The sequence below is a fragment of the Myodes glareolus genome, chromosome 1, assembly GCF_982192425.1.
Source record: "Myodes glareolus chromosome 1, mMyoGla1.1, whole genome shotgun sequence".
NCBI lineage: Eukaryota > Metazoa > Chordata > Mammalia > Rodentia > Cricetidae > Myodes > Myodes glareolus.
Genome location: NC_142026.1, coordinates 30,332,137 through 30,359,748, shown reverse-complemented (window position 1 = coordinate 30,359,748; position 27,612 = coordinate 30,332,137). Strand labels below are relative to the sequence as shown.

Genomic DNA, 27,612 nt, shown 5'->3' with positions numbered 1-27,612 from the left:
CCATCTGCAGTAGGCAGCAACCCGCAGAGTAATTCTTACCTTAAGATGTTCCCATTTCCCTTACATGCATTCTCTACTGCTACCAACAGCCCATAACCACTGAAGAAATGAGACCCCTTATTATAAGACACGCACGAATTATTCACATGATCAGAATTCCATTGCTTACGGCAAGTCTGGAGAGGAAAATGACCTACAACAGAAAGTCTGAGGAAGACCCTTCCAAACGCAAGACCTTGACTGATATCCAGGCTGAGGAACCTTATAAAGGCTGGGGGCTGATAGCCAGCTCTCCCCACAGGAGGAACCCAGGTGACAGAGGGACACTGATCCATGGCAGGTTGTCAACAGGCCATACTGAGACATTCCAGGCAGGAAACACAAGAAAAGCACTAAACATTTGAACTCTGGGCAACTTGTAATTCCCAGATGTGAACTGACAAAGGAGTAAACACTCTCTACAAAGTCGTGTGCGTGTTCCCAGGACCTCCAAAGAATGCAAGAGTGTCACACCTGATGCGACTGTTGATTCTGTAATCTAAAAAAAAAAAAAAAAAACCAGTCACTTTTGGCAGGTGACTTCCATCACCCTTGCCTCTAGAGAAATGCCAGAGTTTCTCTGCGGCAAGTCTTAGGGTGGAACAATAACATTTTGGGGGAGATGGTTGTCACTGTCTTGCACTGTGGTTTCGACTGAGGCCAGAGCCAAGAGAGAATTCCAGCACTGACCACATTCCTCAACCCCTCCCCTAAGAGCAGCTAAAAGGCTGGTGTTTTTAACTGGAATGCTTCCCATTTAAATGGATGCCAGCTATCCTTTAAGAAGGCCTGAAATACTCGGCTATGTATTTAGGTGCGCTCAATGGGGCTGTTGGCTCTCACTCTCCCAAGGCACCTGCTCCCAGGGGTCTAACAGTTCCGCCTACAAATACTCCTCACAGCCCTGCCCCCAGCTTTCTCCAGAACCAATGATAATTGCTGAGAAAGGACCAGCCATTTCACAACCATGTGTCTTTATTGCTGTCCTCTCCAGAGGGATGCGGGAGAAATGTGTAGGGAATTTAACGATTAGCAAATTACAAAAATATATAAATTAATAACTACATTGTGTGTAGCTTTTATCCTACTTGACCATGACTGAAATTGCTCATGCCCTGCTTAGGTGTGTACGGGTAAGATGTTTGGTTGATCCAGAGTGCAGCAGCTTATTGAGGTTGAGGGAGTGACTGGGTTCGACTTTAGAGGCGGGAGAGAGTTTATGATTTATGAACGCTGGGGTGAACCTTGTAAGTGAAGCAGGAGCGCATGTATAATCTCTGCCTCCATTCTAAAACCGTCCTCATACACACAGGCAAGTATAGCTCCCTCCTTCATCAAAGAAGCTTCCTTTTATAGCTGGATGGAAATTATTATAAAAAGTCATAAGTAATCAAAATGCCAAGAACAACAGGCTGTGGAGTGCCCAACCCTGACTGATACATCTACAACCCGACCCCTGCATCTAAGGCTCAGGAAGCACAGCTGAAGAGGAATGGGCCAATCATAAGAGTCGGTGGACCAGGATGGTTGCTATGAGATGGTGTCTTCTTTATGGGACAGAGAAGCTGCACCCAGGAAATCATGAGGATATGGTCACCGAAACAAGAGGTGCACAATGACAATACAAGTTGCTGTGTCAGTGTGGAGGGGAAATCTAATAGGGCACCCCACCCAGATGAAGTGCCATGGACAGAGAGAGACAGACAGACAGAGAATTAGTACTAGAAAAGACAAGAATTAGCCCCCTGATAGGTTTTCAGTACCAACTGATCAGCCCTAAACACATACACAAGGGAGTAACACTAAATGGCGTAGATAACAATAATAAATCAAGAGGACGATATGAACTTGAAAGGAATTAGAGAGGACCTGGGAAGAGTTGAAGAGAGGAAAGAGGAAGGAGGCAAAGATGTGAATATAATATAAATGTGAATATAATATAAATCCACAAAAGAAAAATCTGTTTTAACTAAAAAGGGGGGTAAGCCCAGTTTTCCTCATTGGGGAGATGATGAAACCCAAACCAACAACGAAACCACACAGAAATGTGACTGACTATGGAGGCGGTCCAAGAATGTAAAGGTGTAGGAGGAAAACTGCTCATCCGTTTCCCAGCTGCCTAGACCCGAAATAAACACACAGAAACTATATTAATTACAACACTGCTTGGCCACTGACTTAGACATATTCCTGGCTAACTATTATATCCTAAATTAACCCATTTCTATTAATCTATATATATCACCACAAGGCTGTGCCCTACCAGTAGAAGTCTTTCTCCTTCGGCAGCTATGTGGCATCTCTCTGACTCTGCCTTCTTTTCTCTGCTATGTAATTGGAATTCCTGCCTTGCTTTCTTCTGCCCTATCATAGGCAAAGTAGCTTTATTTATTAACCAATAAAAGCAACACATACACAGAAGGACTTCCCACACCACAAAGGTGTGAAATCTCTTTCCCAGAAAGTAGCTTCTTTTGGGCTGGTTTCTGGATTCAGCCTTTTCCCTTTCCCAGTGTGAGATTCCTAGAAGAAGCTCTAATTCTTTGGAGTTCCTGGTTTCACAGTTGTCTCTTTAGAATACCTTCATCCTTGCCGGACCAGTTCCATTCCCCCAACACCTTGTTTTAATTCTTCAGTCTAGAAGTATAATATGTCTGTATCTGAGCAAATGTCATGAACAGAATACATGTAGGGGCCAAGGTTAATGCACATTCCATTTGTGACAGGCAGCTGTGTGTAACAACCACTTCTTTATAATGTCTTGACTTTCTGTTGTTGGAAGGCGGGCACAAACAACTCCATCTTTGTTTGAGACAAGGTCTCACTGTGAAGCCTAAGCTGGTTTCAAACTTATGAATCTCTTGTTTCGGTTTCTGAAGCATCATGGGCAAGCACTACTGTATTTAGCATACTAACTCTTAATGGTGGAATGGATGCCATTTCATGATTACAAATACACACGCACGCGTGCACGCGCGCACACACACACATATGTAGCACACACACAAGCACACAGCAAACTGTGAATGGTATCCAGAACAGGTGGCTTTGGTATAGCCCCATTCCCTGAGTGGTTCCTTGGGAGTGGGATTCTTGGGATGCCTGCTTTAAAAATATTTCATTCCGCAGCTGATTTATTAGATAAGAAATCAAAAGGAAAAGCAGTAGTGTGTGTGTGTGTGTGTGTGTGTGTGTGTGTGTGTGTGTGTGTGTGTGTGCTCCAGTAGGGACAGTGGTTGACTACAATACTTGTTACGCCTTAAACCCCGGATGGATTTTTTTTATTAGTAAAAATATGTGTGTGCAGAAGCCAAAGAAGGATGCCAGGTGTCCAGGCCCCTCACTCTCTGCCTCATTTCCTTGAGACAACATCTTTTGTTGAACCCAAAACTCCCCATTTCAGCAAGTGTGACCAATGAGGACCAAGGGTGCTCATCAAAACAGGTTACAGGCACACATGGCCATATCCGGCCTTGATTTTTTGTTTTAATAGATGGGATCTGGGGATCCAAACTCAGGTTCCCATGCTTAGACATTGGGCAGTCTTACCCACTGAGCCATCTCTACGGCCTACTAAACTTCATTCTTCAAGCGGTTTGGGCCTGCAGAAACACAGGACACAAAGTAACCTGCTCTCACACCAAAGACTGTTCTCTGTTACCAGCAGCTTTGTAACATGAGGGGCTGCTTGTTGGGGTTTCTGTCCTGCCCAGTTCCCACAGTCTTTAGGTCCCAAAGAATCACTCAGAAGGTCTACAAAAGTTATAAAACTGATTGGCCCGTTAGCTCAGGCTTCTTATTAGCTCTTGTAGCTTATATTAACCCATTATTCTGATCTATGTTAGCCATGTGGCTCAGTACCTTTTTCAGCAAGGCAGGTCATATCCTGCTTCTTCGGTGATCTGAGCAGGAGTGGGAGGAATGGGCTTCCTTCTTCCTAGAATTCTCTTGTTCTCATTGCCCCACCTCTACTTCCTGTCTGGTTGACCCGCCTATACTTCTTGCCTGACCAATCAGCATTTATTTAAACATGATTGACAGAATGCAGACAATTCTCCTGCACCACAGCTTGTATTACTGTTAGTGTTTGCTCCACTTGCTGACCCGGACTGCTCTGTCCACTACAACCCACTGCATGGGTATTTGCTGCCTCATTCATTCTCTGGGAATTAAAGAGAAAATGGTGTCATGTGCCACCTTGGCAGTATCATATGGGAGAGTTTTACTGCCCTAAAAGTTGCCACTGTGACTTAAAAGGAAAGACAACAGGCTGATTAAGCCTCCTTGCTTTGAGTAACAAGGCATTTACAACTGTTGGCTGAAAACACGTGAAACACACCTACTTTCTGAGTCTCCATCCCTAGCATCCTTCTCTTGATATTAGTTTCGCATCTAAAATTGGATAGTTAATGATACACTCTCTTTTCCAAACCAGACAATGAGAGAGTCTTGTGGGAAGGAAAAGACGTTTATTGCATAGTGGAGCTTATCAAAGAGAAAGTGACACAATTCGCCACATCTTTCTTCATTGCCGCTTTGGCTTCTCTTCCTTTCACAGAGCCTATTCAAGAGAGAAGGAAGGGCAGGTTAGACCACCATGGTATGCATCTGCATCCCTGAGAAAGAGGGGCAGGTTGGACCACCATGGTGTGCATCTGCATCCCTGAGAAGGAGAGGCAGGTTAGACTACCATGGTGTGCATCTGCATCCCCGAGAAGGAGGGGCAGGTTGGACCACCAACAGCATCTCTACATTGGAGGCCTGGCCTGGGATTCCTGGGAATTGCTTTAAAAGTGATCCAAATGACACAGAAGACCTGAACAGCCACACAAAACATCCTGCTTTGGCCAAAGACAGAATGAGAGACAACACAGAAAGATGAGGTAGTCTGATCAGGGGACAGGGGCACAGCCTCAAAAAGGGAGTTTATTTCTCAGCAGGAAGAACCAGAGAGACTCCTTGCAGAGGCTCCAGCCAGGCACTGGCCTATGAATGGGAGATGGAGGAGCCAAGCAAAGACGTAGCTGGTCCGAGTTGGCGGTAATCTAAGGAAATGGGGCTGGAGACCAAATTTTCCCAAACCCACCCACTCATTCATTCATCAGTTAATCTGCTCAGTAAGCAAGAATGCATGAAACATGTTTTTAGGACTGAAAAGATCAAAAAAGACACCGTATTGACATCCTAAAACATTTAAAGTCATAAACTAGAGGGGAAGGTGGATGTCACTGAGGGTTCAGATGCCTGACAATATAGACCCAAGGCAATCAGCTCCCAGAGAGGGCAAGGAGCGATGTGCCCTCTGGTGGGATGGAGGTCAAACCCAGGGCCCAGGGAGAATTGCCCACTGTGTGAGACTTCTGTGTGAGGCAGGAAGCAGAGAAAACCAGGATGCCAACAAGGGATGCAGACAAGGCCCACACTACTGGGGCCTTGTCCATACGCCATGGTACTCGGGCTAGTAGGGCCCTTCTGAACTTGTGTTAGGGGGCCTCAGTGGCTGAGCCTTTGAGGGCAGCAGGTAGAAACTGTCAGAAAGATTTAGTACACATTTGGCTACAAAGGAAGAGGAGCAAAGAACAGGGAGAGAGGCAGAGCCAGGGCGCATTGCAGAGGAAGGGCTGGCCAAACTCATCACACCTTGGGTGAGGAAGGGAAGACCCCTGAACTTCATGTCTCTGGCATGCTAGCCAAGGCGATGAGGGAGAAGAGCAGGTCTCTAAGGAAGGATTTTGGTTTGAATTTGCAGTGGAGTAAGTGGGTGAAATTTGCAGGAAGTGGGTGGCATGTTGTTGCTTCCTAAACCCAGAGTTCAACAAAGAGGAATGGATCAATCCCAGACAAGCACATCAAGGCACCGAGGATGCCTGGAACCACCAGAAGGGGAGGCAGCGAGTAGAGGAAGGACTGAGGTCCAGACCATAGGGAAAGTGATCATTTAGGAGCAGGAAGAAGAGTGTTCCATGAAGAACAGGGAGTTCTGGCCAGCGAGGGGAGCCAGGGAAAGCAGAAAGTCTCAGCAGCAAGGGGTCTCAGGACAAGAGTGGTCCCCACTATCCAAAACAGTCATGGGGTTCAGTGAGGAAGGAGGTAGATGCCCCGAGTGAGGGGGGAGATGTCAGGGTGAGGAGGGAGTGTATGAAGTTCATGGATAATATGGGCTGTAGTTTTAAGAGGGTAGGATGAGACAGAGAGCAAGAGCTGTTCAAGAGGAGCCAAGAGGAGCCACTAGCTTACAGGGGCCATTACATAGTCCGTCCTTAGTCTCAGATTTTGCTGTGGGTTCACCTGCTCACTAATATTTGCTTGTACCCCCAATTCAGTTCTCATGGTCTCTTGTTCACTCATGTGCAAGCTTAGAGTGGCCCAAACCTTGAGACATCCTGTCCATGTGTTGCCCTCTGAGGTCCAGTGAGGAAACTTCCAGTCTTTTTTGTATCAATTCACATGTTCTATACAAGTGTCCTTCTTGAAATTTATCTGATGTTGTGGACTTTTTTCCATGTTTTAGCTTTGTGTTGATGAGTTACTCTTTAAAATTTCTTGCCAATGCAGTGCTTTGTAGTATCCTAGGTCAAAGAAGGCTGAGGTAGACTTTACAGGCAAATCTATATGTTATATGTGGTTCTGTGTGTGTGTGTGTGTGTGTGTGTGTGTGTGTGTGTGTGTGTGTGTGTGATGTGTTGTGTTGTGTGGGGGTGATTGAATCCTGGTCTCTCAGATGCTATGCAAGCACTCTGCCTCTGAGCCACAGCCACAGTCTTTCTGATAGTTATTTTTTTATTCTGAGAAAAGTCCCACTAAAGTTGCTCAGACTGGCTTTGAACTCTCTCTGTAACCCCGGAATGTCTTGAACTTGTGATCCTCCTGCCTCAGTCTCTTGTGTAGCTGGGATTGCTGCCCGCACCACCAGCCTCTGCTTGGATGTGCTCTTCTTTAGCCTGGGTTACAACACATTGGGTATGCATTTAATGGTTTTTGTTTTGTTTTGTTTTGTTTTTTTTTAAAAAAAAAGGAGAATGAGCAAAATGCATTCAATAAGGCATCTAATCAGAAACACGCATGAACAATGTTACATGTCAGGAACACAGCTCCGAGACACCTAACCTTATGATTCTCATAGATACAGTTGTTTAGTAATTCCATGTTCTCACATGTAGAACATTAACTCATGCAGATCATGGGAGCTCACAATACCTGGTAAAACCATTGTTAAGAGATGCAGTGTGCAGGAATGAGAGTTAGAGGGCAGTGGAGAGTGGAGAGGAATCAGGTTCTTGCTTCTTGGGCCTTAGTGGCACTCCCCACTGCGCCCCCCTTCTGTGGGTTCTGACTCCCTTCGGTGGGTGAGTATGTTCTGGAGATCATAACAAGACATTCTCACTAGTGAGTCCGAAACCTGAACAAGGAAATCCCTCCCAAGAGGCCAAGGTGCCTCAGGTGTTGGGGAACAGTGCCCCCACCTGACTTTTGATGGTAGACACGCTATTCACACTTGGAAAGTTATGTCTAGTTAGCAAGAACACATCCAGAGCCTCTTAGCACAGGATAAATGGATCTCAGACTTTGAAATTTCACGAAGAGGTGTATCACAAGGGGAAGACCAGAGGTGTAGCAAGCAGACATGAGAAGATAAACCCCAACCTCCACACCATCTGTGTGAGTGGGACTTCTCTGAGCACCTTGCCCCCTTCTCTAAGAAACAGATCGCTATATAACAGAGGGAGTAAGCATACTTGTGAGGGCTGGTCTTCCTGGATGCAGAGACTGGGTGCAAAGAGGACATCTGACCAACAGTGGCGGAAGGAATGAGTAGAAAACTCATGGGACAAATCTTTCTGCTATTGACTTATGAAGAAAAACCATCAGACCTGCCTCTGCCGCTGCTCTTGGGTACACGTCAACAGTCCTACAGACAGCCATAGGACAGCATAAAGAAAATGTCCGGCTCACATCCTTCTGTCACCCCACAGTTGACAACACAGAACCGTCCCGGCTACAAAGGTTAAGAAAATGTAGGAATTTCAAGTAGACCCTTTCAACATGAGCATTGTGCTCTGGTTTTCCAAACGCCCTATTTTAGAGTCCCACTAACAAACAATGTCATGGTTCTTTTATTACACAGTACATTTCACTCTATACTCGTGTATTAAATTGTTCCTGGCAACCTTAAAGAAGCCTAGAACAGTATTTACTAAATTATAGACACATTTTCTCACTTTCTATTTTAATTCAGGGACTAGGGCAGACTTGTGATAAAGTGGGGGAAATGCGATTCACAATTTTAAAATAGCAATCTCATTAATAGTCAATCATCCACTCATTCTATCCTGGGTATCTAATGAAATGAATAAAGGACATTTTTATTAATAATTGTATATAGACATTAAGGGACATCTTCAGTAGTCATCGAACTAAACTAATAAGAATGGCTAGGTTCATCTGCAAAGAGTTCATCTAACGCAAAGAAAAAGAAACAGCCTTGGAGGTGCTGAACCCTCCTCTCAGGACTGGATGCCTGTCGGATGGCATGGTGCAGGTTTAGGAAGAGACCAGCGGAGCCCAGAGCCCACTGGGGCTGTCTCCTCACTAGACCCACCATGTGACTGCTACTAGCTTCATTTTATGACTCTAGGCAACATGGTGGGCTGTTTCAAAACCTGCCCTGCTAAAGGTCACATGAGGGCAGAGATGCAACTGGGACACTAGCAAAAATCAACACACAGGCCAAGGCTGCTGCATTTGGTCTTCAGTCTGCATTTAATGACATGTGTTTTGGTGATTCGTGTCTCTGCAGATGCTAGATGATGCAACTTTATTGCGACACACGCATGCATACACACCAGTGGTAATCATATCATTAGTAAGCAAAGCACAGCCGACCCACTGACAATTCTACCCTCCCACCCTGCCCTCGCTCCAGATGGTGTATACTGGGGCAGTTTTTGTATGCATGTAAAGAATTCAATGAGTCTCTTTCTTCATGATGAATAGTTTCTTGATCTCAAGAAGAAGCCTTTTTTTATTTTTAGATGAAAAAGAAAATCTGCCACTTGCATCTCTCATCCATAGTGAATTTTCTCTCTATTTTAGTAAAATGTCAGTTGACTTCTTTCAAATTGTAAGTCGTTAGGATTAATTATGCCATGTTTAGCTGCCTTTCAGGCAGAAGCCTCTCAAGAGCATGATCGGAAAGACCCCAGCATCCACTCCAAAGACACCGACTGAGGGTGGACATATCGGGTGTCATGGACGGATTACAGGGGTCTGGGATGAATGCTCAGGAAGCTTCCTGCATGTACGTATATGCACCGTAATGTGTTTGCCTTGTGCCCTCAGAGACCAGAAGAGGGTATTGGATCCCCTGAAACTGGAGTTACAGATGGTTGTGAACTACCATTCCAGGGCTGGGAACTGAACCTGGGCATCATGGGAGCTCAGGAGTGTGGTGTGTGGGGGAAAGACAAAGCCAGCGGTGTGGGGCTGAAGCAGTAAAGCTGCTGTGGGCCATCGAGGAATTCAGGTCATGTCTGGAAGTGTGCGGTGTTGTCCACAATATGAAGTGGAACAGACAACTGCAGAGATGGCCCAGCAGTTAAGAGCACTTGCTGCTCTTGAAGGAAATCCAGGTTCAGTTCCCGGCAGTGAGGGCACCAGGCATACACATGGTGCATATGCATACGTACAGGCAAGCATTCATCCACATAAAATAAGTAAATGCTTTCATTAAAAATGTCAAGTGCATAAATTCTAAGGCTTTGTTTGTAATTTGTGTGTGTTCCTGTAAACATGGCTGCCCTCAAATTCACACTTGTGATTCCAAGTTTCTATTTAATTTTAATTATTAGGATTTATTGTTATGTGTATGAATGCCTGTATGCATGTATGTGTACCACACGTGTGTGCAGTACCCACAGAGGTCAGTAGAGGGGGCTGGGTTCTCTGGAACTGGAGTGACACATGGTTGTGAACCACCTTGCAGGTTCTGGAAATCAAATCCATGTCCTCTGTAAGAGCAACCAGCACTCTTAACCACTGAGCCATCTGTCCAGCCTCTGCAATTGTTATCTTAAGCTTCCTTTTAACTCCATCCTTCATGGGGACCCTTTGATACTTGTGAGTTTTCAGAATTCTTATTCTGCTTGCTCTCATGCCTGGTGATTGAGAATACGTGTAATTGTGAGACTCCACCACGCTGGGTGGCAGTTTCATAGACCAGGATTCAGTCTACAGTTCCCCCAAAGCACTGGGGAGAATGTAAAAGCCATTGTTCTGTTTTTCCTCAGTGTCTTTGCTTTAACCCACAAGTGAAGTCAACATCAGAGGGCAGCAGTGGAAGATCAAAGTCTTCTCATCTTTCCGGATAAACCCAAGGCCAGCAGGCAAGGCAAGCAGTGTGGAACGAGGCCCTGAGCCCGGAATGCAGCCTGTTCCGTAAGTAGTGAGGGAAAGAGAGGGCAGGCTGAAGTTAGATAAATGTGTCTAGACAACCAACATCCCACAGAAACCAGGAGATGATGAAGGACAGAGAAGACTTTTCAGTGATGCTCCCACATCTTTAAGTTAGGAAAATTTGGTGGGTAAAAGGGCATTAAAAAGAAATGAGGCTAGCAGATCTTCTGGATCTCACAGTATACCCACGGCCAATGCTTCCAGCAGGCAGTTGACATAAGGACCCAGATCTTGGGAGAGTGTGACACATTTGAAGGTAGCCTACCCATCAATGGCAATGATGGACAAGTAAGAGGAAGAGATGACAGAGTAATCTACAGAAGAGAGAAAGACCTGGGCTGAGGTAGTAAACACGGCCAGCAGTGCTGAAATGACAGAGAAAGAGAAGTCAAAGACAATTCCATGAAAAATGTTATGGAGCCTCCTAGGAAGGAAGAATGTCAGGAGGGAAATATTGGAAGAAAGGCTGGGTAAAGCAGGGACCCTTCTCTTTGTGGCTTGTAAAATGGAGGAACTCGGTCATGTCAGTAACAGCAGATGTCACGGGGGAAAGACAGGGGCCACAAGATGGAAGCATAATGGATGGAGGAGGCAGGAGGTAACAGAAAGTCACACCAAGGAGCATGAGGAGGAGAGCTGGAGCCCTCCAAAGCCGTGGCATTTACTCCAAGTTCCTTCTGCCTTTAAATGATCATAGTGTGAGTGTCGTCCCTTACCTCCAGGATGTCACTCAAAGCCAAAGTTTACTCTTGCTCTATGATGGAGATTTTGGAACCTTCTATGTGAAGGAAGATGTCCCCTTCTCACTCTCTCTAAAGATGGAAGGGAGAAACACTCTGTCAGGCATAAATTATTGAGAACAAGCCAAGCAGAACTGAAGCTGTCACTGCCCACACAACACCCAATGCACCCATCTCTCGCCTTCCCCAACAAGCCTCGGGCCCTCTCATGTCACAGCGGCACCCAGAGCTGACTTCTCACTCTTTAGCTCATGTGACATCCTCGGCCTTAGCTGCAAGCCCTCAAGGGCAGGAACTGTCACATCTCTTTTTCAGCCCTCCGTGGAAACTACCCCATGCTTGTCACACACATTTGCGGAATTCCATTAAACCGTTCTGTTCAAAGGCATCTCCGAGACAGCTGTACATCTGCATTAATGATGCTCCAAGGCCCAAATGTGGTTAAGTGTTGGCTTGGAGAAGCTTTCTGACACACACAAGAGGACAGGTCACACGAGTTTACGTCTGTACTATATTTTTATCTCTTGTTCTCTCTTTACACCACCCCCTTCGTGTGTGTGTGTGTGTGTGTGTGTGTATGTGTGTGTGTGTATGTGTGTGTGTGTGTGTTCCTAACCCCAGAAACTACAAGATAATCACGGTTTGCTGTCAGAGTTGCTGAATTTGGGAATACATTGGTATGTATGTAGCAATTGGTAATGAAGCCCGCAAGTAGATTATTAATCTGATTCATCGGATTTATTTCCTGTTTTTGATCATTTCCAGAATCAGATCCCAAGAGCTAACAGTTCCTACTGTGGCAGGCATTCAAGGAATAGGCCATAGATTCTGAAGAAGTTCTGTAAGAAATGTCCAAAAGAACACTTGAGCAGTAGTCATGGCGCTCTCTCTCTCTCTCTCTCTCTCTCTCTCTCTCTCTCTCTCTCTCTCTCTCTGTGTGTGTGTGTGTGTGTGTGTGTGTGTGTGTGTTCTCCCAAGAGGCAAACCCTGGGGGCTTTAAAAAAGTTTCAGGTTGAATTTCTAGCACTCAGCATCAATTGGAACATGAAGACAGAGCTCCCTAACCTGCGAATGTCAGTGTCATTTATTCTAACAGGGTTCTGGACACAGGGTGGGTTGCGCAATGTTAGAGAGAAGTGTGGAGAATGCACAGACCTGTTAGACAGATAGGATCAAAGTCCTGGCCCCTGTGCTAGCCACTTGCCTGGGGACGACAGAGTCCACCCTAACAACATAGATGAGTTGACTCTTCGAGGGGAGCACGGCCACACAGGGGACTCTATAACTCAGATAACATACACAGGGACAATAAGTGTGTACATGTACGGGACACTCTTAAGAAGGAACCTTTTCCCTCCTGCCTGCAGAAATATTGGGGACCATTGAACGGAAAAAGATCTGTAGAAATAGAGAGAATTACCATACCAAAGCCTCCAAGGAGGGCGAGAACACGGTGCAGCCACAGTCTGAGTGTGAGAGTCAAAGGGGGAAGCCCTGGTAAGCAGTAAGTGCGGGGTATGCACTCCGCCTTTGCCAATTAACACCCAGTGTTTTCAATACTCCGCTCCTCTGGATTTAAGTGGAGGACACAGAGCTGGCAAAGCCACCCCGAATACTGAAGAAGGAAACTGACTGTATGGGCAAGGATTAAAGCTCCAGGCTTTTCCATTTACCAAGAAGTCTGGTCAAGACTGGGAAATGAGGGAGATAGTCATAGGGAGGGTGACCCAGAAAATGTTATGGGTGGGACAAGGAGAAAGGCTAGTGATGACCTCCCAAGTTGACCTAACATTTCATTTCTGGCATCTTTTATGGAATCTAGTGCCTCAAAGTTACCTTCTCACGGCTTACCAAGCAAGTTCATACATAAATGTTCTCGTTTGTGGAAATCATTTCCTATTTCAGGGTCTGTCCTTTCTTTGTACAATGGCTTCAGCGTGGCCCTCCTGATGAGCAGTTTCTAGGGAGATCTGACAGAAGGAAACAGACCACTTACCAAGTGACCGGTCCTGGACTCGTTCATTTCTGAATTCATCCGTAAGAAAACCTGTAACACATTAACAACCGTCAGGCCAGACCTCCCCACCCACTTGCAGAGAGTGATGTAATTGCAGAGCTGAGCCCGGGAATATGCCCCATAAACAGAGGAGCAGCGGACGGCAGCAGAGTTTTACTGACATTGACGCCAATAGGGAAACTCATCAAAAACATGAAAAATGGCTTCTAAGTGGTAGAGAAGAACCTGATGCCATTTACAATAAAATATTGCATATGGCGGGGAAATGAAGACCGTTCTATCACCCAACCATGACACCTTGAGAGACAGTGGCATGGATGCCAGTCACATGACTGGAAATGCCTGAGTCTACCCTGACTAGGAACATAGCACATATTAGATCCTACAGTGTGGATGCTGTGTGAAGGGGAGCAAGCATGACCAAGTGTGAGGCCCTCTTGATGTGTATGCTGGTTAGGGTTTTTGTCAATAAACTAAGTCATCTTAGGAGAGAAAATCTTGACTGAGGAAATGCCCCTACCAGATTGGCCAGTGGGCAGGTCTGTATTGGGGGGCATTTTATCAACTGATGACTGATGTGGGAGGGCTCAGCCCACTGTGGGGAGTGCTACCCCTGGGAAGGTGGTCTCGGGTTGTATTAGGAAGCAGGCTGAGCAAGCTATAGAGAGCAAGCCAGTACATAACACTTCTCCATGGCCTCGGCTTCAGTTCCTGCCTTCGGGTTCCTGCCTTGAGTTCCCTTTATGATGGACCATGATTGAGATGTGTAAGCCAAAAATAAGTGCTTTCCTTCCCCAAGCTTCTTTTGGTTGTGACATTTTATCCCAGCAACAGAAACAGGATTATAACAAGAAAAACTGACATTGGCCCTACCGGTCTGCAGAGGTGTCGGACCACTGAATGCCATCCTATATGGGGAACTCTGTAGCAATACTTAAGCCAATGGTTGCATCATTACCCAGCGAGATAAGAAAGGAGCAAAAGTAAAGCCAGGTGTTTGCTTTTTGTAATGACTTTAATTGTTCAAAGGTTATCTGTAGAAAAACTAGACATGTCTAGCGTTAAATGATTCACAGAGAACTGTGATTGGAAGTTTAGGAAGGAAAAACAAATAATACCAAAGGTCATAGGTCTCAACTTACCCAGCAGATAATCATTTCTCCGTCTATAGGATCTTGGCATGTCCCCAAAAATCATCTAAAAAAGTTTAAATATCAGTATGAAAGAGAAAATGCAAATGCTGCGTAGAGGATTTGGATGTATAGTGCACTCAGTGGAAAGAGGCTAGCTCTAATGTGTACATTCAAGAGAGCACAGTAAGAGGCTGGAAAGATGGCTCAACAGTTAACTAATTAAGTAAGTTAGTTAACTAATTAATTAAAACAAGTTTAAAGGAAGATAACTCGGGAAAAATAGGTGGGATGATGCACGCCTGAATCCAAGCAGACAAGTGGCGAAGACTGGAAGATCGTAAGTTCAAGACAACCCTAGGCTGTAGAGTGAGGCCTTGCCCTGCCCACAAAGAAAGGAAAGGACAGACACAAGAAAGGAAGGCAAGAGAAAGGAGAAAGGGAGCAGGAGATCACATGGAGAATAGTAAGTTATACAAAGGTTAAGTCGAAGCCAAAGCTTCCACTGGGCCAGTATGTGCCTCTGGACCCTGCAGCACAAAACGGAACTTTGTAATTAGACCAAGTTCAGGTCAAAATGTACAAGCTTAGAGGAAATGTCTCTATGACAATTCCAATTTACATTCATGAGATCAAAAGAACTCCAAGCAGTTTGTAGAAAATGCCCAGATCCATACAATAGTCAAGGAAGTCTATCCCATCTTTCTGCCTGGCGGCTATGTCTCCATCCTTGGCAGCCACCGTGAGGCTCTGGCTCCCGTCATGGGGACAGATCAAGGGGTGAGGACTTAGCAACACAAGGCAGTAAGCAATGTTAGGACAACCAGAAACCACATACAAAAGAGCGGTACTGAACCATTTCCCCAAACTATGCATAAAAACTAAATCAGAGCAGATCATCAATAAAAGATCTACATGTTTGTAAGTCTTCAGAAACAATAAAAGAGAAAGAAATTGGATGTAGCAAAGGTCATCATAGCAGGGGCGGCACGAAAAGTGAGAGGAAATGTTCACTAAGAAGTCCATAATAAAAAGATAACTAGAACACTGGAATTAACATTTTCCCTAAGCTATACAAATGGACAGTCATGAGGAAAATGCAAATTAAACCATAACAAAATACCTCTTAATACATAGCACATGGCTAAAGTATAGACAGGCAGTAGCAAATGTTGGCAAGAAGGTGTAGAAACAGAAGCTCTCAGCCAGCTATGGTAGTGTAAGCCTTCAATCCTAACACTTGGGAGGCTGAGACAGGTGGATCACTGTGAGTTCAAGGCCAACCTGGGTTACATAGTAAGAGCCTATCTCAATAAAAAGAAAGGAAAGGGAGGAGGAGAAAGGAAGTAAGAAATGAAAGAGGGGGGGAGAGGGAGGAAGAAGGAAGGAAGGAAGGAAGGAAGGAAGGAAGGAAGGAAGGAAGGAAGGAAGGGTGGGAGACTGTAAACTAGAGACGGGCTCTTCTCAGGAACCCCCTCTCCAGATGATGAGCAGATTCTGAATTTGGATGGTGGTGGGAACTTGACCACCATCATGCAAATATACCCAAACCCACTGAACTGTACCCAAATATACCCCAAACCACTAAACAGAATCTTTTTAAAAGGCAGATTGTATCCACATGTGAATTATAGCTTAATGGTGTTACTTAAAAAATGAAAGAAAAGACATTACATTAGGGGCTAAGGATGTAGCTTGGTAGTAAAGCAAACATTTTATATAGGAGGCCTTGCATGTCACCCCCAGCATCACACACAAAAAATAATAAACGCAGTGTACAGAGAAAATATATGTAAAAATAAATAGTAAGACAGTATCTATAGGAGAGGCATATGACATTAGTCAGGCCAAGGAGTGCAATGGTAGATGATTTCTCTAACTCAAGCTAGAAATAAGGATTCCCTTTGCCTCCAAGTACCAAGGATGTGAGTCTGTAGCTGTAGTTTTGCTTCATGATATGAAGAAGTCGGGGCTGGAGTGTAGCTTAGTCAGTAGAATGCTTACCCAGCAGGCATGAAACCCCGAGTCCAATCCCCAGGGTCAACTAGAACTGGGCAGTGTTGTTATCTCCAACCTCATATAGTTCCCCTCTGGTTCCCACATACAAACCACAAAATCAGTAGTAAATGAATTGCCCTGGAAGCTATGTTTGATCACTGTCATTCTCGAGTTCGCTGGACCATGTGTCACAGGTTTGTCAAAGAGTTTAACTCTGAGAGTTAAGTAAAGGGGACCCTTGGTACTTAGTTAGCATCAAGAAAAGAAAATCCTCAAACTACAGCTCCAGGAGACGCCCAGAAATGACCTGGGAGGTTGACCCTCAGAAGTTGGCAGTGTGACTGAGATCGGCCAACAATGTGTTTCTTCTCTGTACTGGAAAGATGTTCCCATGTGACTCTGAGGTCTCTGGTCATTGGTTTTATACCTTCCTAATTCTAAAATGCATTTCATTATTAAACAACCAAGGGGCAGGGATGTCAGCTCCACAGAGGGTGTGAATGCTCGTGTTCAATTCTTGAAGTTAGAGCTTTATGCACTTTTTAATATAATATTCATAATAGAGCTCTATCTCATAAAACTGAACAAAAATAGAAGATGTAGAGAAAGTTATTCTATAGCTGAACAATAGTGGGAAAGATTTAAACACCAGTCAAGAACTTTACCCCACTACGAATGAGCAAATTACATGAAAGATGTAACTGTGATATTAATCACACCTTTGGAATACAGAAGGTGATTTTTTTGTGCTGTATTCCTGACAATTTCCCCCCAGTTTTCTTGTATTCTTTCAACAAGTGTTTACTGAACACCTATCTGGCATCAAGTTTAAATGAGGCTGATGAAAACTAACATCCCTCAGGCTCAGGAGATTCAGTCTAGTAGAGAGAGTTGTCAAGGAAGTAATGTGAGGTCAAGTCATAAATGTGTGTCACTGATTTCAAAGTAATAGTGCGAACCACTTTGCCATGGCCAATGTTGATTGGTAACTTGGTGGGTTTTGAAATTACGTAGGAGAAACACCTCTTGTGGAGTCTATGAATAGGTTTAAGAGTAAAGACCTACCAAGTGGTGCCAATAGCACAGGCTGGGGTCTTAGGATGAGTGAAAAGGGGAAAAGAAGAAAGCCAGTTAAGGACCAGTAACCCCCCCTCCGACACACACACCTCTGCTTCCTGACTGCAGACACAATGTGACCAGTACCTCACACGCCTGCTGCTGCGGCTAAAGCTGTCCTCGCTGCCATGCTTTGGCTGCATGGGGTGATCCTTCAAACGGTGAGCCTTAAGTTGCTTTTGCCACAACGACCAGTAAGGTAACTAATACATGTGTCCAAGGCAATTAGGGACAAAAAGGCCACTTCTGCCACTAACTCAGCATCTAGCATATTATCAGACCGTAGATCTGATCTTTCACATCCACTGACTCCTCCTTTGGAGTTACCCACAGGTAACTTCCAAGGAGGAAGACGGGCGCTAAGACTTCTCCTGGTACCTGCTTACGCTACGGATTAGCTTGCCAATCCCTCTGGGAGTGTTTATCTAACCTATCCCATTCCTCTTCAAGGCTGAAGGCACAGAGACAAGTCAATATCCTAAACCTGAGGTCGCTTTCGATTCCAGGGGATGAAAACTTTGAAGAATCTTCGCAGGCTACCCTGCAGAGCAACTATCCTCATGAAGGAGAGGCTGCACCCTGGAATAGAGTCACCACATGTAGGACTGAGGCTGGTTCCCATGGGCAAAGACAGTGGTTACCAGTTTATTTGACTGGATTGGAGGACAGATTGGGGCTGGAATAATGATGAGTCAGTGGTGAGAATTGTTTAGTCATGCATAAGCCACTAACCTTCTGCTCCAATTTTTTTCTCTAAATCTAGACTTATGTCTCCAAAGGTGCACATGAAGGTCACTGGACCCTTTTATCTATTGACCCCATTAAAAAAAATGTCTCTCTGCTTTTTACTATTTCTTTCACTGGCTTATTGGAATAGGTTGCCTCACCTTGCCTATTGAAACTGTAGCCCAGGCCTTTTTCCTAAAGTCTCTGGTAGCAGCTGATGTCTGTATTATTCAGCATTTAACAGGAGAAGAAGTTGCAGACCATGGAGGTTAAATAAAGGTCAAGAATCCTGATCTAGCTGGGTGGTGGTGGTGCAGGCCTTTAATCCCAGCACTCAGGAAGCAGAGGCAGGTGGATCTCTATGAGTTCAAGGTCAGCCTGGTCTACAGAGTGAGTTCCAGGATAGCTAGGGCTACACAGAGAAGCCTTGTCTTGAAAAACCAAAGAGGGCGGGGAATCCTGACCTAGAGTCGCAGATCCAATACTTGGAACACTGGTCCAACAAAGATGCCCATGTGCTCTCCAGTGAGCTACAGACTTGGGGGTCAAACTTTGAAATTTGGTAACTAATGCTCTGAAATCAAGTCCCAAATCTCAGGTAGAGAAAGTGAAAGAGCAGGAGGTTAAAAGAAAAAAGAGGAAGAGAGAAAGAGAGAGAGAGAGAGAGAGAGAGAGAGAATTATCAGTCCTGTTCCTCTGGTTGGATTTTGGTGATTGTGGAGAGCTAGAGAGTTTCAGGTTTAGATCAAACTCTCTTGGGCCGTCTTTGCCCCCAGCAGCCTTTTATCGCTCACCCCTGTGTATGGTCTAACAACCTTGTGATCATCAACTTAAATCCTTTTGGGAATGTACAGATCCCTAGCTCCCAGCAACCCCAAAGCTAAAAGTGACATCAGATACATCCGAGGCCTCTAACACGTTCCCCTCTTTGCTGTAATCCAACTACGTGAAATTTCCACAGACGTATTTGAAATCCATTGATTTTTGTACTTTAATTGTTCTGCTCCTATAAAACCATGAAATCAGAAGCAAACTACCACACAGGAAACATAGCATTTGGGGCCCACTGAATCTGTGCTCCCAGGTCAGGGTCACTTATAGTTAGCTCCCAAATGAACTGCCTCTTATTCCCTTTGAGGTAAGAGCTGCATTGCTGTATTTTGCGTTGGGGGAGTGTGGTGGGAAGAAATACGGATTATGGAAAATGGGCCAGTTGTTCAAGGGAGAATCTAGCTGTGTGAGAAGAGTTCTGTCTACTGACGGCTGCATGAAGGCCCACCTATCCCATCAAACCGCTCAGCTTTCGCAGACCGTCCCCGACCCAGCTGGAAGGAGACCGGCCCCCATCATACCTCTTCACTGCTGTTGGACTCGGATGCGGAGGCCCAGCGACAGTGAACCCACACATCCTGCACCTGCCCCTGGGACATCTGCACGGTGCTCCGGCAAGCAGCTGTTGGCTGACAAAGACAGAGTCATGAGTTGTTTCTTCAGGGCCCTGTGGGAGGGGTTAGCCTCTGGACCATAAACTGGGAAATACGGCAGGGTTTGCAAAATGCGGCCGAAAGGAGAAATTCACAGAGGTGGTTCAGTTATCCAAAGAATACTCTGTGCCTAAATCTTGTAGACTACTTCCCACTTTCTCTTCTATCAGGTTCAAAGTGGACGGATTAATGTTGATGTCTTTAATCCATTTGGACTTGATTTTTGTGCATGGTGATAGATATGGATCTACTTTCATTTTTTTACAGGTTGACATCCAGTTATGCCAGCAAAATTTGTTAAAGATGCTGTCCTTCTTCCATTGTATACCTTTAGCTCCCTTGTCGAAAATTAGGTGTTCATAAGTTTGTGGGTTAATATCTGGGTCTTCTATTCGATTCCATAGGTCGACTTCTCTGTTCTTATGCCAATACCAAGCTGTTTTCAATACTGTAGCTCTATAATAGAGTTTGAAGTCAGGGATGGTAATGCCTCCAGAAGTTCTTTTATTATATAAGATTGTTTTGGCTATCCTGGGTTTTTTGTTTTGCCATATAAACTTGATTATTGTTCTCTCAAGGTCTGTGAAGAAGTTTGATGGGATTTTGATGGGGATTGCATTGAATCTATAGATTGCTTTTGGTAGAATTGCCATTTTTACTATGTTGATTCTCCCAATCCAAGAGCAGGGGAGGTCTTTCCATTTTCTGGTATCCTCCTCAATTTCTTTCTTCAAAGACTTAAAGTTTTTGTCAAATAGGTCTTTCACTTCCTTGGTTAGAGTAACCCCAAGATATTTTATGCTATTTGTGGCTATCATGAAAGGTGATGCTTCTCTGATTTCCCTCTCTGCTTCTTTATCCTTTGTGTATAGGAGGGCCACTGATTTTTTGGAGTTGATCTTGTATCCTGCCACGTTACTAAAGGTGTTTATCAGCTGTAGGAGTTCTTTGGTAGAGTTTTTGGGGTCACTTATGTAAACTATGCAGCACAGACAATAAGAGAAACAATGAATAAATGGGATCTACTGAAACTGGGAAGCTTCTGTAAAGCAAAGGACACTGTCAGTAGGACAAAAAGGCTGCCTTCTGACTGGGAGAAGATCTTCACCAACCCCTCATCAGACAAAGGTCTGATCTCCAAAATATACAAAGAACTCAAGAAACTAGGCACTAAAACTCTAATTAACCCAATTAAAAAATGGGGTACTGAACTTAACAGAGAATTCACAACAGATGAACTTCGAATGGCCAGAAGACACTTAAGGTCATGCTCAACCTCCTTAGCGATCAGGGAAATGCAAATCAAAACCACTTTGAGATACCATCTTACACCTGTCAGAATAGCTAAAGTCAAAAACACCAATGATATCCTATGCTGGAGAGGATGTGGGGTGAGGGGAACACTCATCCATTGTTGGTGGGAATGCAAACTCGTGCAGCCACTGTGGAAATCAGTGTGGCGGTTTCTCAGGAAACTGGGAGTCAACCTCCCTCAGGACCCAGCAATTCCACTCTTGGGAATATACCCTAAAGATTCCCGATCATACTACAAAAGCATTTGTTCTACTATGTTCATAGCAGCACTATTTGTAATAGCCAGAACCTGGAAACAGCCTAGGTGCCCCTCAATAGAAGAATGGTTAAAAAAGGTGTGGAACATATAAACATTAGAGTTTTACTCAGCGGTAAAAAACAATGACATCTTGAATTTTGCATGCAAATGGATGGAAATAGAAAACGCTTTACTGAGTGAGGTAAGCCAGACCCAAAAAGAGGAACACGGTATGTATTCACTCATAAGTGGATTCTAACCATAATTAAAGGTCTTTGAGCCTATTATTCGTGATCCTAGAGAAGCTAAATAAGAAGATGAACCTGATGAAGATTATTTAGCTATCCACCAGGAGGTAGGAAATAGACAAGAGTCCCAGGTAACCTCGGGTGCATGGGGGGGAGGGAGGGTCGATGGAAGGGGAGAAGGTTAGAGAGAAGGGAGTAGGGGAAGAAAGGGGAAAGCTTGGTGGCCTGGGATGGGGGGGGAGGGAGGAAGGATGAACAAGGGATCAGGGAAGATTATATTTCAACTAAGGGACCCATTTTAGGGTTTACAGGAGACTTGAGTATATATGGGATCCCAGGTCCAAGGAGAGATCCCCCAGATTGCTCTCTGGACAGAGGAGTGGGTGCCTGAATCGGCCGTGGCCCATGTCCATACTGATGTATATTTTGCTTATCACCATAGATCCTGCATCTGACGAAGGATGGCGATACAGTCGGAAACCCACATTGCAGCACGGGACTGAGCCCCCCGAGGTCCAAATGAGGAGCAGAAGGAGGAAGAACATGAAAAACGAAGTCAGTACTGCGAGGGATGCCATCACCCACTGATACAAGGGAACGGATCTGATGAGAGTTTACCAAGGCCAGTTGGACTGGGACTGAAAGAGGACGTGATCTAACCAGACTCTCCGAATTTGGCCGGATTCTCTGACTGTGGCTGACCCGAAGTCTTTCTGAAAAGCCATTGACTATGACACTGGGACCTGTTTCCTCTACATATAATGGATTTTGGGGATCCAGTCTGTTTGTACACTCACCTTCCTGGACCTGGAGGGAGGGGGAAGGAACTGGAACTTCCCACAGGGCAGGAAACCCTGACCGCCCTAGGGGACGAAGAGGGAGGAGGAGGGGGAGTAGGGGGAGTGGGAGGGTGTTGGGAGGGGGGGTGGAAATGGAAACTTTTATAATTTAATAAAATTTACTAAAAAAAAAAAAAAAAAGAATACTCTGCAGAACTAAACAGCTTAAAAGGGATGTTTAAATATCTCCATGAGTTTAATACCAGTCTCTGAGAAAAACCTACATTTCCTCGTGAGTATAAAAGTCTGATTGGAATCTCTTCTTGCTTTAACAGAAATGTAGTAGAGATGCCATATATTTGACTATGTGGCATATACATACATACATAAGTACACATATACATACATGTCTATGTCTCTGTGTGTATGTATATGTCATATATATATGGATATGGATAAGTGACGTGGCCCTAAGATTTAATTAGAAGTGAATGCATGTGACAGTCCTCTATAAGACAGAACCCCATTGAAGTTTCATGAGATAAATAGTGAAATAATTTCCTCTCTGTAATGAGATCTCAAGAAGTCACTCATTTGACTGAAATATTTTGGGTCTGGACTGATGGTTTCATTCTGATCAGAGAGGGTTCCATCATACAACAGCTGATGATTCTGGTCACAGGGAACGTAGACATAAATAGGCCATGTAACCTGAATGAGAAGGGGAGACACACTGTGGACAACACTCAGTCATGGACAGTGTACCAAAGTGAGGCTCACGATCATCCATGTCAAGCAGAGTTTCAGATGTGCTGGTACTTCTCTTTGCTGTAGGCCTCTTTGCATCACTACGCCATCTGATGCAAAGCATCCTCACCATGTGAGGATATAACACATACTGGAGATTACATCTGGACCTTAGAGAATAGGACACTGGGGCAGTAATGGTTAAAGAATTGACCAATATCACCAAGACTGCAGATTCCAGACTCAAGAGCTCACTCCCTCAAGCACGGAGCACACAGTCCATGGCAGGAAATGCTGTGGCGACCCAGTGTCTGGCTGAGTGCCAGGCAGGCAGCAGCCAGCCAAGCTCCTTTGGTGACCTCTGACCCACTCCTAGTCATGAAAGTAGTGAGGGTCTCCCTCACATTACTTCCTGGGTCACTTACCACATAGTAGCCCCTTCGGAATGTACAGGAGGAGGGATCGCCAGAATCTCTCAGGCATGTCGTTTCCTGAACACTGAACTCCAAGTTCATGACCACGGTGTCTTCATCCAGGACATTGACCTTCACAAAAGCAAAGCATGGATTTACAATAGGCAGGTTTCTGAGATTCGTGGTGCTGGTATGATTCTTTCTGCCCAGTGAGAAAATGTTGACAGAATCACGTACTCACTGGAAAAGCTATGGGATATCTTAGCATCCGTGCCACAACAGGCACTCACACTGAAGCCCATAGAGAAAAGCCACGCAACACTGACAACCGTGGAACCAAAGAAGCTGAGTGTGGCGGGTACCCCTTGAATCCCAGCACTCAGAAGGCCGAGGCAGGAGGTTTCAAGCTTGAGATCAACCTAACCTATAGAGAGAGATCTTGTCCTAAAACAATAGTAAATAGAAGGGAGGAAGAGAGGGAGGGAGGGAGGGAGGGAGGAAGGGAAGTAGGATGTAGAATGTTTACCTTCACTCCAAGGCCAACATTGCTTCTAAAGATTTACATTGGCAAATTCCTTTTCCACAAAAGTCGATGCTCGTGAACTCACCTAGTCACCTCTTTGTAACTCCTAAGTGACTCACCTAGCTTTTGTTTAAGGACACACGAGGCACTCTGCCTTCTCGTTCCAGCCTGTGCACTGTGAACACGGTGCTAGCATTCTGTTGGGAGACTTGCGACTGGCATTTTGGTGCTTTCTTTGGGTCGTCTCAGTCCCCAAGCTAGTGTGAGAGACTGTACGGCATCAAGAGTAAGAGGCCGTGGTGTGCCTTATGTAGAAAACACACGCATTCAGCAAGACTTCTTTGGGTGGGAATTCCAGGTTCCTGGGGAGTGGGTTCAATGTTAATGAACCTACATTGTATATTATATTAGGAACCAATAAGCTCAAAAAACTCACAAAAATAAGGTTACATATTGAATGTGTCAATGAAAGTATTGTGCCCCAAAGTTCTTGGGAACCTCACTCCTAATCTCTCTTAGGAGCAATGATCTAGTCTTTTCTAGTTCAGTCTAGAACACAGCAATAGACTGCATAAACTTGAAGTGAATTTTTTTGTTTTTGTTTTTTGAGACAGGGTTTCTCTGTAGCTTTGGAGCCTGTCCTAGAACTAACTCTTGTAGACCAGGCTGGTCTTGAACTCACAGAGATCCGCCTGCCTCTGCCTCCCAAGTGCTGGGATTAAAGGTGTGCAACACCACCACTTGGCTCAAAGTGACATTTTCTTAATGGAGGCACCATGCACGTCCACCAGTTCCTAAATTAAGTAAATAAGCCTCAGGCTATCTCGTGGTTGAGCACTTCTGACCTATGACTAAATCTATATCATTTTCTAATCTTGCCACCAAGATGACCAGGGTACCTTTCAAACTTCCTGAAGAACCTGGGTGACTGAGGACAGAGGATATTTTGATACACCAAGCCCCCCGCCACTGCCCCGTACACTGCACGCCTGAGGCAGTAAAGATGTCAGGCAGCTGTGATTCCAGAGTGAGTACCATCCCACAAATGTTTACCAAAAAAAAAAAAAATTAAGCAAGACAACTTGGGAAATTGGTGCTAAAGAATGAAGACAAGCGATGCTGGAGAGATGATGAATGTCAGACAAATTGTAGTCTCGTCAGCCATGGGAAGTCTTTACAGAGTAAAGAGGTAACCCGGGCTCCTCTGTCCACCCACAGTAATTTCTGTTGCCAACATCCACTTGGTCATACCCTTAGGATTTTCTCTCGAACAGACTTTTTAATTCTTCCCACAACCAGGCTAGAGGGCTGGTTTTCCAGGACCTTGTATTCAGCTTCTCTTAGAATTACAAACCCTGTCTTTATACTAATTAGTTTTCCTCCCATTTGACTATAAGCCTTTGGCACTTGGCTGCACGCTGTTCCTTCCATCAGACGCCTTAGTTTCTTGATGCCGTTGTAAGGGGGTGCAGAGAGGAAAGGCCATCTGACTAGCAGGGAGCCCGCGGAGGTCTCCCTCACAGATGAGGAACATGATGCTGAGGGGGAGGTGTAAAGGCCATCTCTTCGTTTTACAGAAACTTTGCTGGTCCTGTGTACATTTCCTGTGACATCGTGGGATGCGGAACTCAAGGAGAGGTGATGGAGAAGGTCACTTGACTAATATACTCAGGCGATAGGGAGAGCAAGGGAGCAGGAACAGGCAGTCAAGCACGGGGTGGGAGAGCAACACCCTGGGATAAGATGCGTTAAGTATCTGTTAGAATCCACATAAGTCATCTGTCAGTGGCTTATCTTTAGGTCTGTGGACCTGGGGTCAGGCCTCCATGTCTATAGCAAGATGGCCATGTGTCAGTATATTCTGGCTTAGGCATGTTGCACTGGCTACCTGTCCATGGTGTCCCCACTTAGTTCTCTCTGGATCTGTCCCCGTGCTCCCATCTAATGAATCGCTTTGTTCCATAGTGAGCCCTAGCTGAATTTAAATTTCAAGTGAATTTAAATTGTTGATCTGCAAGTTTGACAAGAGGGCGCGGGTTCTACAGCACTCTAAGAGAATTACATCCAGTGCCAATGAAACATGGCCTGGGTGCCAGCAAAAGCAGGGTTGGCGACAGAGGCAGCTGCACTTTGATGTGGCTTTCTCCCAGAAGCAGCCTGGCCTTTGCCTGGTAGCTGCCTACTCTCTAAGTAAGTACTGCCCCATAATAGTGTTCAGTGCCAACCTTGACAGTCAGATCCTAGGGTTGGTGCCTCACAATAGCTCAGCCCACATCTTCATGACCATACCCAGTTAGAAGAGACGGCTGAAGCTGTTCAATGAATTTGCTTTGTATTTGGAAAAGAAAACAAGGAACCAGTGTCAGAAGGTTGGGGCGGGGGGCAAAGGGACTTTTTTTACATGAAGGCAAGCTGGGAGAGCAAAGTGTACTTCTGTTGAACAGCAGAGGAGCAGCTAAATGGCAAAGGTTGTGGATCTAGAATAGGGTGGAGAAGAGAGAAAGCCGTAGAGACTGTGACGGTAGTGTGGCCTCTATGTGGTGGTAGTGGCTGCCTGACCACGTGGCCACGTGGGTCCACTCTTGACTCCATGAGGCTGGCTGCTCTATTTCTTCCTCATCTTTGGCATGAACATCAATTGCTTGGGGTGCCTTTCTGTCCCTACCTTCTTCTGAACCCCATTAAGCTGATAAAAAGATAGTGAAGTCCTCAAGGGGCAGGAAGGAGAAGGGCTTCTCTATGATACTGCTCCATTTCCCCCTCATTTTGTGCTCCACTGAGTCCCAGCAAACCCAAGATAATGTTCACCCAGTTCTCTGGTGATCAGGAAATAGCACTATGAAGTTGACAAAGTTGGGTGGGTTTCTTTGTCTCCGGAGCCAGTGTTTCCTTCCTATAAAAGCTGGGAGGCCAACAGCATCCCTAGAATGTTTCCTAGGAGCCAGGAGGGCTTTAAGACTCTTCACCCCAAACCAGGACACGCACAGAGAGAAGCCAAGGTCAGAGGGAAAACACAGAAGGAAGAATCAGATGTCCCAAGAAGCTTTGAGAACCCCAGGGCAAAAACTGTAATTAAAATCTCTTCTTTGAAGCAGTCAGCAAGAAAAAGGACCGGCTGTGATCTTTGCAAACAGAAAAATAAAAACAATTGATTCAACAAAGTAAGCAAAGACAAGGCAGGGATGGTGGAGAAGGTAGGAAAGGTGTCCCCATTCACTTACTCTTTTCAAGGAGTTCCGGGTCGCCTGAAAGAGGTAAGGACTCAGGGACTGCGAGTTCACCTTAGCCACCGAGGCCTTGAGGGCCTCCTGCAGGGAGGAAGGGTCGAAGTCGTATACCGGGAAACCTGGACAGCAAGAACACAGGCCACAGTGAGAGGCGGTGGAACTCTGAGAGGGCAGCGATCGATCACCTTGAGCAGGTGGCTAAGTGTGTCCTTCACCTGAGGCACACTGGTAGTGCATTCCCAGCGCCAACAGAACAAGCATCTGCAGCATTGCCTGCTCCATCCTGAGAGCTGTGACCCAGAGCCAGGGAGATGGCCGCTCTACAGCTTCAGGATGACAGTTCTTATCCTTGTCACCTGTGACCTGGCTGTCCTGGCTGGTCGGAGCAGCCCGGAACTTCAGCAGAGATGACTGACTCTGG

General features: G+C 45.3%; 1 protein-coding gene across 3 annotated transcripts; it reads right to left on the bottom strand.

The window, feature by feature from the left end:
• Positions 1 to 399: 399 nt before the first annotated feature.
• On the bottom strand, positions 400 to 27,612 carry Spp2 (secreted phosphoprotein 2). 3 transcript variants are annotated; one of them, XM_048441776.3, is made up of 8 exons: positions 27,407 to 27,609; positions 27,186 to 27,310; positions 23,454 to 23,573; positions 19,571 to 19,678; positions 14,391 to 14,445; positions 13,228 to 13,278; positions 11,208 to 11,303; positions 400 to 538 (listed from the first exon to the last, which is right to left on the bottom strand). In XM_048441776.3, the coding sequence occupies exons 1-7, from the start codon at positions 27,471 to 27,473 to the stop codon at positions 11,218 to 11,220; spliced, it is 612 nt and encodes a 203-aa protein (XP_048297733.3). In that variant the 5' UTR covers positions 27,474 to 27,609; the 3' UTR covers positions 400 to 538; positions 11,208 to 11,217. The 3 variants fall into 3 exon arrangements, with proteins under 3 accessions (XP_048297733.3, XP_048297732.3, XP_085552992.2); XM_048441775.3 differs by lacking the exon at positions 400 to 538 and adding an exon at positions 4,489 to 4,600 and having other exon boundaries at positions 27,407 to 27,601; XM_085696866.2 differs by lacking the exons at positions 400 to 538; positions 19,571 to 19,678 and adding an exon at positions 4,489 to 4,600 and having other exon boundaries at positions 27,407 to 27,612.

Bases quoted from the DNA above. Each gene is read 5' to 3' on its own strand.
- Spp2 (XM_048441776.3), bottom strand. From the start codon at position 27,473: ATGGAGCAGGCAATGCTGCAGATGCTTGTTCTGTTGGCGCTGGGAATG. The intron at 23,574-27,185 runs GTAAGTGAATGG...GCTTTTGTGAAG, and splicing joins CCCGGAACTCCTTGAAAAGA to GTCAATGTCCTGGATGAAGA. The intron at 14,446-19,570 runs GTATGATGGGGG...AAACTTTTTTAG, and splicing joins AGTCCAACAGCAGTGAAGAG to ATGATTTTTGGGGACATGCC.